This window comes from Cherax quadricarinatus, chromosome 29, assembly GCF_038502225.1.
Source record: "Cherax quadricarinatus isolate ZL_2023a chromosome 29, ASM3850222v1, whole genome shotgun sequence".
Taxonomy (NCBI): Eukaryota; Metazoa; Arthropoda; class Malacostraca; order Decapoda; family Parastacidae; genus Cherax; species Cherax quadricarinatus.
This window is the reverse complement of record NC_091320.1, coordinates 37,786,454-37,802,272: the sequence shown is the minus strand read 5'-3', so window position 1 is coordinate 37,802,272 and position 15,819 is coordinate 37,786,454. Positions and strand designations below refer to the sequence as shown.

General features: G+C 37.4%; 1 protein-coding gene across 1 annotated transcript; it reads right to left on the bottom strand.

Annotated features, from left to right (window-relative positions):
* Nucleotides 1-5,793: 5,793 nt before the first annotated feature.
* On the bottom strand, nucleotides 5,794-7,425 carry LOC128690403 (crustacyanin-C1 subunit-like). The gene is made up of 4 exons (XM_053779082.2): nucleotides 7,281-7,425; nucleotides 6,677-6,761; nucleotides 6,426-6,548; nucleotides 5,794-6,228 (listed from the first exon to the last, which is right to left on the bottom strand). Exons 1-4 carry the CDS (start codon nucleotides 7,416-7,418, stop codon nucleotides 5,981-5,983), a joined length of 594 nt encoding a protein of 197 aa, XP_053635057.1. The 5' UTR covers nucleotides 7,419-7,425; the 3' UTR covers nucleotides 5,794-5,980.
* Between the last annotated feature and the right edge of the window lie 8,394 nt (nucleotides 7,426-15,819).

The following is a 15,819-nucleotide window of genomic DNA, read 5'->3' as shown; positions in this document are numbered from 1 at the left end:
TTATATCATGAATGCCACTTGACTGATCTTAATGAGCTAAAGTTATTCTATTCAGTTACACATCCTCAACTTATATGGCATTGTGGAAAATACTGTATATATTTTCCAGAAATACAGTAGTTATATGTAAATAGATGGCCATACTGTATTTAATAATATTATGTCATAAAAAATGGGAAATTTTCTGCACCTGGGCAGAAGGAGACTCACCATTTTGTTTGAATTGGACACTAACGGTAGTGCATAATGGGAAGAATTTTTCGTGCTCTAGAGGTTAAAATTGGGTTGACACCTCTCAAATAGGAGGCGAAATTATTGGATGTGCATTCCTGCATAACTTGAGATATCAGGCTACTGGACAAGACAGCTCCAGGAACCTCAGATAAGTCTGTTATGTTTAACTCTGGCCAGTGTTATTTTCATAGATAGACAGTGAGGTTTTCTGAGTATGATACACCTTAATCTCCAGTCAAATTGGTGAGTGATATTAAGATACTTTCCTTCCGTTATGTAAATGTGTGTATATATAATCCTTTTTTAATTTTAATATATAGTCCACAAATTTATATATTTACCAGAATTCCTGGTGTATGTATATTTCATTTATAATTAATAGGTCCAGAGCAACTTGTGGATATGACAGTGGTAGATATCGAAGGGGGACATTTTTTGCGACCTAGGTGTCCCAAATTCCTACTTGTCTAACTGATAAATAATAATTATCTTTGTTCATTTATTGTTATGTATGTACATAATGATACATTCAGCTAAATGCAATTTTCCACATTTAATTAGCCCGTTGGTCCTTCTTGAACCGGAGGTAATTATTGAAGTCATTAATTAGTTAATTACTTAATAATTATATGTGAAATGACAGAAGGAGATGGATGTTAAGTTCACAAATTTACTTAATGTGTAGTGGATTATAATTATTACAATATTAATTTTGATAAGTCAAGTCTGGCTAAGTTTATATTAATTTGTATAATATTAATTTGATAAGACAATTCTGGCCAAGATTTATATCAGTGTATGTGTAACTGATATTGTGGAAAATACTGTATATATTTTCCAGAAATTCAGTATTTATATGTATATAGATGGCCATACTGAATTTAATAATATTTATGTCATAGAAAAAGGAGAGCCTGCGTCTGCGCAGAGCAGACTCGCCATCTTGGTTTTGAATTAGATACAACGTTAGTGTAATGGGAAGGAATTTTCGTGCTCTAGAGGTTAAAATTGTGTTGACACCTCTCAAATAGGAGGCGAACTTGGTGGATGTGCATTCCTGCATAACTTGAGATATCAGGCTACTGGACAAGACAGCTCCAGGAACCTCAGATAAGCTCTCTAGATTTGTGTGTAATTCTGGCCAGCATTATTTTCATAGATTTAGTTAGAGTGAAGTTTTCTGAGTATGATACACATTAATCTCCAGTCAAATTGGTGAGTGATATTAAGATATATTTTCCTTCTGTTATGTAATTGTGTATATATATAACCATTTATTATTTTTAATATACAGTCCACAAATTTATATATTTACCAGTATTCCTGGTGTATGTATATTTCATTTAATTAATAGGTCCAGAGCAACTTGTGGTTATGACAGTGGTAGGTATCGAAGGGGGACATTTTTTGCGACCTAGGTGTCCCAAATTCCTACTTGTCTATGTAACATTGATAAATAATAATTATCTTTGTTATCATTTACTGTTATGTACATAATTAGTTACATTCAGATAAATGCAATTTTCCACATTTAATTTACCCGTTGGTCCTTCTTGAACCGGAGGTAATTAGTGAAGTCATTAATTAGTTAATTACTTGGTAATTATATGTGAAATGACAGAAGGAGGTGGATGTTAAGTTCACAAATTTACTTAATGTGTAGTGAATTATAATAATTACAATATTAATTTTGATAGGCTAAGCTCAAATCTGGCTAAGTTTATATTAATTTGTATAATACTAATTTGATAAGACAATTCTGGCCAAGATTTATATCAGTGTATGTGTAATTGATAAGACAAGTGTGGATAAATATTATATTGTGTATAATATTAATTTTTCTATGCCAAATTCTGGCAAGGATTTATTAATTTGTATAATATTAATTTTGACAAGCCAAGTTTGGCTAAAGGTTTGTATTAATGCACATTTAAAATTGTTATAATTTTTTATATGTAATTGCTAAGCTCAAGTAGCTAGGATTTATTCAAAGGTAAGTTGTATCAGTGTTGTAAGTTGTAATCAGTATATTAATAAAGTTGAATTTAATACATTGCATCATGGCTGAAAATGAGGAAATTAATATAGAAGACAAACATATGGAATACAGAGCAAAGAAAGCATCACTACAAGCTAGAAAGGGTCATGTAACCAAGGCATATAATAAGTGCTTGGAATTAATGAATCAAGAAACTGTGAATACTGATGATTTAAAATTGTATTTAGATGCTTTAGGTAATAGATATGATTCATACAAATTATATTACAACAAATATGAAGGAGATTTGTTAGTAAACTGTGTAGATGAGACTGAAGTAGATCTTATGATTAATCAGTATTATGAATTAGAGGAAAGGATTCTTTCTTGTAAAAGTCAGGCCTTGAATAAATTAAAATGTGTAAACCAGGCAGTTGATCAGTCTGCTCCAACAAATAATACGTCTTTGCCAAAACTCCCAGAATTATGTTTACCTGTATTTAATCCTGGAGAAAATTGGGAGGAATTTTGGTCAATTTTTAAAGCAGCTGTGTATGACAGGAGTGACCTAGCCTGTGTAACTAAATTATTTTACCTCAAAGGACAGGTAAGAGGAGATGCTCACATACTCATACAAGCCTTTCACAATGTAAATGACTCTTACAAGGAAGCAGTTGACTTGTTGAAAGTCACTTATGGTAATATAGAACAAAGTAGGTTGGATCTAGTGAATATCATTGTTAATTTAAAATCTCCAGATCATACTTACAAAGGTTTACAGCAGTTTAGAGTTAAACTGGAGAGCACTCTCAAAACATTAAGTAATAAATATAATCTGAAGGAATCAGACTGGTTATTGAGTGCCATTGTACAGAATAAATTAAACTATAAAACACTTGAATGACTCTCCAACAAATATCACAAGGGTTATTTTGGACTGGAGGAAATAAGACTAGGTCTACAAGAATTAATTGTTCAGTTGCACACCAGCCAACCAACTCATTTTAAAGATGCAACACATAATAACTCTGAGGTGTCTGTCAAGTTTCACAAAGGGAAAAATTATCCCAATGGTAATAATCAAAATTCATTTCCTAAAAAGAGTTGCATAGGTGCATATCAAGTAGCAGGAATCAGAAATAATGATTCCCAACAAGGTAAGAAGAATAAGTACCCTCCTAAGAGTAGCCCAGAGTGTAGAAAGTGTGATTAAATCTTGTGTAATATGTCGCCGTGTGGATGCCAGATCCTATGTGTACCCAGGTCCTCCACCATTGCCAAATGAGCAATTTGAGTCGTTTAGCAACGAACTCTACCCGGCCGCATTGTGGAAAATACTGTATATATTTTCCAGAAATACAGTAGTTATATGTAAATAGATGGCCATACTGTATTTAATAATATTTATGTCATAAAAAATGGGAAATTTTCTGCACCTGGGCAGAAGGAGACTCGCCATTTTGTTTGAATTGGACACTAACGGTAGTGTATAATGGAAAGAATTTTTCGTGCTCTAGAGGTTAAATTTGGGTTGACACCTCTCAAATAGGAGGCGAAATTGTTGGATGTGCATTCCTGCATAACTTGAGATATCAGGCGACTGGACAAGACAGCTCCAGGAACCTCAGATAAGTCTGTTATGTTTAACTCTGGCCAGTGTTATTTTCATACATAGACAGTGAGGTTTTCTGAGTATGATACACCTTAATCTCCAGTCAAATTGGTGAGTGATATTAAGAAATTTTCCTTCTGTTATGTAAATGTGTGTATATATAATCCTTTTTTAATTTTAATATATAGTCCACAAATTTATAAATTTACCAGAATTCCTGGTGTATGTATATTTCATTTATAATTAATAGGTCCAGAGCAACTTGTCGATATGACAGTTGTAGGTATCGAAGGCGGACATTTTTTGCCACCTAGGTGTCCCAAATTCCTACTTGTCTAACTGATAAATAATAATTATCTTTGTTCATTTACTGTTATGTACATAATGATACATTCAGCTAAATGCAATTTTCCACGGGCATCATTCATCTCATAAGACATTAACAACTGGAGATGTTCAGGGGAAGCATTCACTCCATATGTAACAAAAATAAAACAAATAATTTTAAAACTATTGTGAAATACACTCCAATAGCACTCTGAACCTTCCTCTACGTTATCGTACAGCAAACCGTTACACTATTTCCATTCGTAAAATTTGTAAATTGGAAGTAACGCATCCAAAAGCAATCTGAAGCTTCATCTAGGAAACCTTAAAGCCGATCAGAAGTCGTTCTCAAGGTAACGCAGAAACCTCACAGGAAAAAAAGTGAAGACAAAATTTTGACAAGAACTAAACATATCGATTATCCGGGACTAGTTGAAGAGATAATTTAACCTCACAACGATTATCCGGGACTAGTTGAAGAGATAATTTAACCTCACAACGATTATCCGGGACTAGTTGAAGAGATAATTTAACCTCACAACGATTATCCGGGACTAGTTGAAAAGATAATTTCATATCCTTTTCTTGTTCTGATATAAACTATATGTTTCTATGTTTACATTTTTAAATGTAGATGAATGGTTCAGAGAACCGACATGTTGATAAATTAGACACATGTGCAACTCTTGGGTATCTTTATTGAGGAAACGTTTCGCCACACAGTGGCTTCATCAGTCCATACAAAGGAGAAACTTGAAGAACAGGAGGAGAATGAGGTAATCAGTCCTTCAACCTTGAGTCGATGTGGTCAGTCCATCAATCTTGAATAGAATACGGCATACGTGCGGAGAAGCAGCTTATAAACCGTTGGCAGGAGAGGTGCAGCAGTCATAGGTAGTGTCACATTTGTTCAATGTTGAAGTAGGTCGTGCCCAAGAATTAGGCAAGCGAAGAATTCTCAAGTATTAAGATCCCAAGAAGTTGCAGTGTCTGACAGGTTTGTAGATGAATGGTTCAGAGAACCGACATGTTGATAAATTAGACACATGTGCAACTCTTGGGTATCATTCTCCTCCTGTTCTTCAAGATTCTCCTTTGTATGGACTGATGAAGCCACTGTGTGGCGAAACGTTTCCTCAATAAAGATACCCAAGAGTTGCACATGTGTCTAATTTATCAACATTTTTAAATACCTAAAGAAAGGAAGAGAGGGACCAGCTAATTTAAATATAAAAAAAAATGTCAAAATTACCAACATATCTTCTATATAACAATGATATCTGGGTATATGGGTATATGGGTATTTGCAATATTGGAAATGTGTATATTCAAATAACTGATTGACTGTGTGCTTAAGCCATTTTTAGTCTCACTTGGAAATTATAAGGTAAATTTCAAGCCATTTAATTTCATAAATGCCATTTAAATTCCTGGGATCAGTGTTGGGTCATCAGAGTAAAAACTTTCCGTCAGTGTTGATTTATCATAAGAATTTTTCACCAGTGTCTGACTATCATTTTCATAGAGTTCAGTTGATAGTTACTGTATCTAGAGATATTCTAACCGATAATGTCTAATAACCGGAGGACAATATTGACGTCAATCATCACACAGGATTCAAAGCAAACACTATGTATGTGTATGTAGAGTTTATCAAATAAAATTGTGTTCTCTTAAGTGTCAACATTTTATATAAATTATGACTGACAGCTACGTGATCACATACTGCTAAAGACTAATTTTTTACAAAATATTCTGATTTCTAAAATTATAAACAAACTTTTGCAATTAGCTCTGACGCCATTTAAGAATCAATGAAGACAATTCATTCAGAGGTATTTCTGGGCATCATAGTCACAATAGGGGCCTTGAGGGGTCTTGGTGAAGCGGGAAGTGTCAACATGGATGCTCCTGAAAGCAGCTTCACAACGCTTCACAAACTTGTCTGCCAGAACGGGGGAGCGACTGAAGATGAAGGCAAAGTCTGAGTAATACTTCAAGTTGTAGCTGATGCAGGAGTATATACAGGCGTAGTTGGTGTAGTCAGTCTCCAGGATAACGTATGGGGCAGCAAACGCTGGTGGCAAGAAAATTATTAATAAATCTATATTAATTTGTATTAACTATTTCATAATATATATACATAGAGAGAGAAAGAGTGCAAGCAAACTTGTAAATTAATAATTATGTATTCCTTGTGTTATACCATCTTCTTCACTTATCTTTCAATAGTGTTTCATAATCATGAATGTCTTACAAACTGCGGCTACTTACAGTTCTCATAGTCAATGGTGAGATGAGGTTCACCAAAGGGATTGGGATATACTTTGCCATTCCGCTTCAGTGGATTGCCGTAGCCACTGATGCCAGTCGACGAGACTACAAACTGCTTTCCATCTGGAGAAATAAAAAGTTTTATAATGAACCTTTCATCAACTAATAATTTTTCTGTAGCTGTTTGTTGATGCAAGGTTGTATCTTCAGATTATTTTTTTATATTACAATAGATAAAAAAATAAGCTTACCGAACACGTATTCATTACGGACACATTTCTTCAGCAGTTGATACGGGTTGTTAGTAAGTGCGAACTCATACCATACACCAGCATACTGAAATTTATTAAAATAAATCCTAATATTTTATCCGATCTTGTATTATAGCTTTATTTTCCTCATCTCTACATTTTTCCTCGCCTTACCCTATTTTCTTTCTCGTGTTTTAATATAAATATTACAAGTTGTTATTAATAATGATTACATAAAACTATTTCGCAGCCGCGGTAATAAATAAAATAATGTGATAAGGTTGAGGAAATGAGAAAGATGCTCTAAGAAAATAACATTAGAAGTGTCTAAATTTAGAACAAACTACACCAAACAACATTAGACGTGTCTAAATTTAGAACAAACTACACCAAACAGCATTAGAAGTGTCTAAATTTAGAACAAACTACACCAAACAGCATTAGAAGTGTCTAAATTTAGAACAAACTACACCAAACAACATTAGAAGTGTCTAAATTTAGAACAAACTACACCAAACAACATTAGAAGTGTCTAAATTTAGAACAAACTACACCAAACAACATTAGACGGGTCTAAATTTAGGACAAACTGCACCAAACATACGTTGTGAAATTTAGGGACTTGGTAGGTCCAAAGCTTGTTCTCGTCAACAGTAGGACACTGGCCGGGGACTACGAAGTCTGGGATCTTGTCAGCAGCGACGACGGCCACAAGAACCAGCAGGATGGACAGTGACTTCATGGTGCAAACCAACAGCAACTACTGAGTGACAACTGCAGTGCCTACTGTATTTATAGTGCTGGTTAGCGCCACCTTCACGTCAGTCTTATGAGTTGTGGTTTTAAGTTATTCTTAGACACATTCCTCTCACATATTCTTGTCTCTGAATGATAATATCCAGAAATACCATAGAATTGCTTACTTCTGTTTCTTAAATAAACTTAATACACAAATACAGTTACATAGATTATCATACATAGCAGCATATGTGTAGAGAACCCAGGAGATCCCAAAAAATTAGACAGTGACTGATTTCCATTGGGGTCCTTTAATAAAAAGTGTTTAAATCTTCCAGTCAGGTCTGTAGTTTTTAACAAAAACCAAATGAGACCAATACTGAATTCTATTGTCAAAGATTGCTTGTTTTTGTTTAATAATCAAATATATTACCAACACGATGGTGTAGTTATGGAAAATACAGTTAGTCTAACTTTCTGCTTTATATATTTATGTTATCATGAACACAAATGGTTAAATGACTTTCGTTTAGATTATAAACCGCTTATTGTAGTAGATATAGTGACAGTTATTTAAATTTGTAAATTTCTTGATCAAATCCCTTTAATGTTTGATTACGTAAACTCTGGGCGTCCTGATGTTCAGTTTACTTTGAAAACAAAAGTAAACATTATCTGTTGCCTTCCTGTTCACTGTGAACCTTTCTTTACTGGACTGTTTACTAAATATTATTTCATTCGTTTTAAATACAAATGTAATTTAGTTTATAACTTTCCATGCTAATAATAATTATCCTAATTACTTTGTATTGCACTTAGAACAGGGTCACTATTTTGAGGTTTATTGACACGTACAATGAAAAAACTCTTCAATTATTTATTGATGCTCCAGCAAAAAAAGTTGTTGATATATTTAAGAAAACCATTCATTTTCCAATTATTTCTTTTAAGAACACATCATTAATGTTACGAAACAGACTTTCAAAAAAATTTTCCTGACTTTTATGCCCCCAGAAATATTAGAATTACATTCATATCACAAAATACAATCCAAAGACTTTATTAAGGTCAAAGTATTGCTGTTAACTATGAATCTTCTGTTGTTTACATATACTATACGTGTCTGCTGTGAGGCTCATATATAGGAGAAACAAAGAGTCATTGAGTTACCAGAATTTATGAACGTACAGTTACATCAAACCGGACAAAAGTTACTATTAACAAACCAGCATACAGTGCCATTAGCAAACCCGCATACAGTGCCATTAGCAAACCAGCATACAGTGCCATTAGCAAACCCGCATACAGTGCCATTAGCAAACCCGCATACAGTGCTATTAACAAACCCGCATACAGTGCCATTAAGAAACCAACATACAATGCCATTAATAAACCAGCATACAGTGCTATTAACAATCCAGCATACAGTGCCATTAGGGAACATTCCCACATTTTTCATCACCACATAGTTGGTTCAGGTTCACAGTCTTAGCTTTCAGTCGGTGAGACAGCGACCCCCTTATAATAGAGACACTGTTTACGCATCTCTGCAAACTTGACACTGGATGGAAAGAAAATTTCGCACAGTTATTGTGTCTAGGTTTGTCTGAAGCTCCCAGGCTGTGTTTTCAGCTTGAAGCAATTTTAGTCATTTGTTGTTATTACTCGGCTGTTTTCTCTAATACATCTTTACAATTTACAGTTAAAGAGTTATTGTATTTTAATATTCTTATTTCTTACTTATTAATTATGCCAGACTTTGCTATTTCATTTTACTCTATGTCGCATATATCAATTCTAATTCACAGATTCTGAAGATGCATCGAGTGGGTTGTTAAACGTCAGTCACAGTAAAGAATATACACTCAGGTGACCTTCTCTCCCGAATTTCCAACCTGAATGTCAAAAACAAAAGCATGGCTTCCTTCGATGTCACAGCCCTCTTCACCAACGTTCATACTGACGCTACAATCAACATTCTGAGACAGAGGCTCACTGAAAACCACGACCTCCCTTTACCTCTTCTAGATTTCATCAATCTAGTGGAACCTTGTGTTAATTTAAACTTCTTCAAGCATCAGGACAACTGTTACAAACAGTACTTTGGGATGGCAATGGGCAGCCCTCTCAGTGCTGTGCTTGCCAACCTCTTCATGGAAAACCTGGAGACAGAGAAATTCAGCACCCTCATTCCCAACACCGTTACCTGGCTAAGATACGTTGATGATGTATTGGTTTTCTATCCGAGACGTCTCAATATCCAGGCCCTTCTCAGCAAGATCACTGCAGTTGAACCATCAATAAAGTTTACACTTGAACTCGAAAATGATGGCAAACTTCCTTTCCTCGACGTTCTACTGTGCAGATCTCCCGACAGTGACAAACTTCTCTTCAAAGTGTATAGAAAACCTACAAACAAGGACGATCTTATACACTTTTATTCACACCAAGACACCCGCACTAAGAGAGGAGTCCTCATTGGCTTCTTCTTGAGAGCTCTTCGCATCTCCAGCCCTTGTTTTCTAGAAGAATGCACTTACATAACACAAGCCTTTACACGTCTTCAGTTCTCGTCTTTCTTCATCCGAGATTGCAGACTCAAGGCACAAGCTATCCTCATCAAACCGCCCATGGAACAGCCCCCTAAGCAGTTCATAGTACTCCCATGTGGTGATGTTGCCACGAATACTCGCCGGGCACTTGCTATGAGTAACATCAACGTTTCCACCATAAACACATCATCTATCAAAGACCTCACTACGAAACGCAGCCCCACGCCTCTAACTTCTACAGCAGGCGTCTACACTACCCCCTGTGGGTTCTGTCCCAAGAAATATGTAGGCGAGACAGGCAGAGATCTTGCAGTCCGCCTGAATGAGCATCGAAATGCCTCTAACAGAGACGATGTAAGGTACGCCTGTGTCCTCCACAGAGACTCCGCGGGGCATTTGATGAACTGGAATGAGGCACAACTCGTTCTCACCGAACCAGACCTCAGACGCCGACGGTGCCTAGAAGCCTCACTAATCGCCGTCACCGACACTATAGAACGCAACACTGGAAACTACAAAATTTCAAAAACATTGGCATACATGATACTTAAGCACCACCAACCCAACGACACAGGAGTCACATGATTTCATCGTCCACCCATCCTCATCATAGGTAGAGGTTGTTTTGATAAGGACCTGCCTCGCATGGGCCAGTAGGCCTTCTACAGTGATCCTCCATTCTTATGTTCTTATGACATTCCTCAGGTCACGTGCGTCACACCTCACTCTCCGCCTATATATATAATGTCTTTCTACCTCTGTATGTTAGAAGTGATCAAGGTCCCAGGACCGAAACGTTTTCTAATAAATATGTCATAGTGTAAAGTAAAAGGACACAAGTGGAACTAATGTGACATTTATTGTGGCAACGTAATGGCTTGATAAAGCTCCTGGAGAGCGAAACGTTGCCACAATAAATGTCACATTAGTTGCACTTGTGTCCTTTTACTTTACATATTGTCGGTAATTCTACCAACTTTATTACAATATGTCATAGTGTTTGCTCACGTGTCTTTCTAAACCAACTTATTTTTATTTTTTTTATTATCACACTGGCCGATTCCCACCAAGGCAGGGTGGCCCGAAAAAGAAAAACTTTCACCATCATTCACTCCATCACTGTCTTGCCAGAAGGGTGCTTTACACTACAGTTTTTAAACTGCAACATTAACACCCCTCCTTCAGAGTGCAGGCACTGTACTTCCCATCTCCAGGACTCAAGTCCGGCCTGCCGGTTTCCCTGAATCCCTTCATAAATGTTACTTTGCTCACACTCCAACAGCACGTCAAGTATTAAAAACCATTTGTCTCCATTCACTCCTATCAAACACGCTCATGCATGCCTCCTGGAAGTCCAAGCCCCTCGCACACAAAACCTCCTTTACCCCCTCCCTCCAACCTTTCTTAGGCCGACCCCTACCCCGCCTTCCTTCCACTACAGACTGATACACTCTTGAAGTCATTCTGTTTCGCTCCATTCTCTCTACATGTCCGAACCACCTCAACAACCCTTCCTCAGCCCTCTGGACAACAGTTTTGGTAATCCCGCACCTCCTCCTAACTTCCAAACTACGAATTCTCTGCATTATATTCACACCACACATTGCCCTCAGACATGACATCTCCACTGCCTCCAGCCTTCTCCTCGCTGCAACATTCATCACCCACGCTTCACACCCATATAAGAGCGTTGGTAAAACTATACTCTCATACATTCCCCTCTTTGCCTCCAAGGACAAAGTTCTTTGTCTCCACAGACTCCTAAGTGCACCACTCACTCTTTTTCCCTCATCAATTCTATGATTCACCTCATCTTTCATAGACCCATCCGCTGACACGTCCACTCCCAAATATCTGAATACGTTCACCTCCTCCATACTCTCTCCCTCCAATCTGATATTCAATCTTTCATCACCTAATCTTTTTGTTATCCTCATAACCTTACTCTTTCCTGTATTCACCTTTAATTTTCTTCTTTTGCACACCCTACCAAATTCATCCACCAATCTCTGCAACTTCTCTTCAGAATCTCCCAAGAGCACAGTGTCATCAGCAAAGAGCAGCTGTGACAACTCCCACTTTGTGTGTGATTCTTTATCTTTTAACTCCACGCCTCTTGCCAAGACCCTCGCATTTACTTCTCTTACAACCCCATCTATAAATATATTAAACAACCACGGTGACATCACACATCCTTGTCTAAGGCCTACTTTTACTGGGAAAAAATTTCCCTCTTTCCTACATACTCTAACTTGAGCCTCACTATCCTCGTAAAAACTCTTCACTGCTTTCAGTAACCTACCTCCTACACCATACACTTGCAACATCTGCCACATTGCCCCCCTATCCACCCTGTCATACGCCTTTTCCAAATCCATAAATGCCACAAAGACCTCTTTAGCCTTATCTAAATACTGTTCACTTATATGTTTCACTGTAAACACCTGGTCCACACACCCCCTACCTTTCCTAAAGCCTCCTTGTTCATCTGCTATCCTATTCTCCGTCTTACTCTTAATTCTTTCAATTATAACTCTACCATACACTTTACCAGGTACACTCAACAGACTTATCCCCCTATAATTTTTGCACTCTCTTTTATCCCCTTTGCCTTTATACAAAGGAACTATGCATGCTCTCTGCCAATCCCTAGGTACCTTACCCTCTTCCATACATTTATTAAATAATTGCACCAACCACTCCAAAACTATATCCCCACCTGCTTTTAACATTTCTATCTTTATCCCATCAATCCCGGCTGCCTTACCCCCTTTCATTTTACCTACTGCCTCACGAACTTCCCCCACACTCACAACTGGCTCTTCCTCACTCCTACAAGATGTTATTCCTCCTTGCCCTATACACGAAATCACAGCTTCCCTATCTTCATCAACATTTAACAATTCCTCAAAATATTCCCTCCATCTTCCCAATACCTCTAACTCTCCATTTAATAACTCTCCTCTCCTATTTTTAACTGACAAATCCATTTGTTCTCTAGGCTTTCTTAACTTGTTAATCTCACTCCAAAACTTTTTCTTATTTTCAACAAAATTTGTTGATAACATCTCACCCACTCTCTCATTTGCTCTCTTTTTACATTGCTTCACCACTCTCTTAACCTCTCTCTTTTTCTCCATATACTCTTCCCTCCTTGCATCACTTCTACTTTGTAAAAACTTCTCATATGCTAACTTTTTCTCCCTTACTACTCTCTTTACATCATCATTCCACCAATCGCTCCTCTTCCCTCCTGCACCCACTTTCCTGTAACCACAAACTTCTGCTGAACACTCTAACACTACATTTTTAATCCTACCCCATACCTCTTCGACCCCATTGCCTATGCTCTCATTTGCCCATCTATCCTCCAATAGCTGTTTATATCTTACCCTAACTGCCTCCTCTTTTAGTTTATAAACCTTCACCTCTCTCTTCCCTGATGCTTCTATTCTCCTTGTATCCCATCTACCTTTTACTCTCAGTGTAGCTACAACTAGAAAGTGATCTGATATATCTGTGGCCCCTCTATAAACATGTACATCCTGAAGTCTACTCAGCAGTCTTTTATCTACCAATACATAATCCAACAAACTACTGTCATTTCGCCCTACATCATATCTTGTATACTTATTTATCCTCTTTTTCTTAAAATATGTATTACCTATAACTAAACCCCTTTCTATACAAAGTTCAATCAAAGGGCTCCCATTATCATTTACACCTGGCACCCCAAACTTACCTACCACACCCTCTCTAAAAGTTTCTCCTACTTTAGCATTCAGGTCCCCTACCACAATTACTCTCTCACTTGGTTCAAAGGCTCCTATACATTCACTTAACATCTCACAAAATCTCTCTCTCTCCTCTGCATTCCTCTCTTCTCCAGGTGCATACACGCTTATTATGACCCACTTCTCGCACCCAACCTTTACTTTAATCCACATAATTCTTGAATTTACACATTCATATTCTCTTTTCTCCTTCCATAACTGATCATTTAACATTACTGCTACCCCTTCCTTTGCTCTAACTCTCTCAGATACTCCAGATTTAATCCCATTTATTTCCCCCCACTGAAACTCTCCTACCCCCTTCAGCTTTGTTTCGCTTAGAGCCAGGACATCCAACTTCTTTTCATTCATAACATCAGCAATCATCTGTTTCTTGTCATCCGCACTACATCCACGCACATTTAAGCAACCCAGTTTTATAAAGTTTTTCTTCTTCTCTTTTTTAGTAAATGTATACAGGAGAAGGGGTTACTAGCCCATTGCTCCCGGCATTTTAGTCGCCTCATACGACACGCATGGCTTACGGAGGAAAGATTCTTTTCCACTTCCCCATGGACAATAGAAGAAATAAAAAAGGACAAGAGCTATTTAGAAAAAGGAGAAAAACCTAGATGTATGTATATATATATATGCATGTGCGTGTCTGTGAAGTGTGACCAAAGTGTAAGTATGAGTAGCAAGATATCCCTGTTATCTAGCGTGTTTATGAGACAGAAAAAGAAACCAGCAATCCTACCATCATGCAAAACAATTACAGGTTTTTGTTTCACAGTCATCTGGCAGGACGGTAGTACTTCCCTGGGTGGTTGCTGTCTACCAACCTACTACCTAAACCTAAACCAACTTGTCGGTATTTATTACCAAGGTTTATACCATGTATGTATGTATGTATGTATATGAGTATACACAGGTGTAGTCAGTATCCAGGATAACGTATGGGGCGCCAAACGCTGGTTACAAGAAAATTATTAATAACTTTATATTAATTGGTATTAGCAATTCCAAATGTACGTTGTGTTGTCTCTTGAGGCGGGACAATGTGTTGTGGGGTCGAACCCTGGCCTGCCGCAGTTTGGTAAATGATTCAGTACCACTTGTTTCCTGGTAATGAATCTCTTCCAGCTCCTCTGGTGCCAGCATTTTTCCTCAGGGTGGCCACGTTGAGACACTAGAACATGAAAGTGGCTGCCCTTGGTCCTTAGTATGTCAATGTGTCTGGAATTCAGTTTTCTCAGAAACGTGTGGCATTCTTTCCTCATGATCCCATGGTCTCCAGTCCAACTGGGATCGGAGACCTTGCTGATCTTATACTCCTCCCTGTGATCCGCAGTATCTCCGTGTTATCCAACGCTGTGACGGATGTAGGTATTAGCCAGCGTCGACACGTAGATATAGTCCCATTCTAAATGCTTGCCATTCTTCCAAGGATAATGGTGATCCCGTCAGGGCGGTTTGTAGAATTGTGAGTGCTTCTGGATGCTGGAGAACACGGATCTCAGCACTCGAATGTAAACAGTAGGACCAACGATACGGTGGGGAAGGGCAAACAAATCCTTTTTTTTTTTTCTATCCTCCTTTTCAAGTTTACTAAAAAAAAGAAAAGACATACAAAAAAAATTACAATGGATGTAAAAATTAAAATTGTTTGTAAGAACAATTTAAAATTTTACAAGTGTAGAGATAAAAAAAATACTACATAATTAAAAACGAAAGCTCGCAGGAGTTCTCATAAGTGCCTAAGTAAGGCTTAAGTTGGCTGGTAAGTACAGAGCGCCCTTGCGATTTTCAGCTCCTAGTCTGAACCACAACTGACCAACATTTAGAAGAGGCCTTGATCATAACGTGTCTTATACATGCGCATGTTCCCTAATAGCTGAATTTGAAGTCTTACCTAGCAGCTGACCTGTTCTAAAAGATTTATCTATATGTTCAGCTGCATCGTCGTCTTACCAATATATTGAGACTTACATCTTTTATTCGTACATTGATATGTAAACATTAGACGACCATTAGCTGTCAGGGAACGAATCTTTGAACTTAAGGAAACTTCTATAAAGTA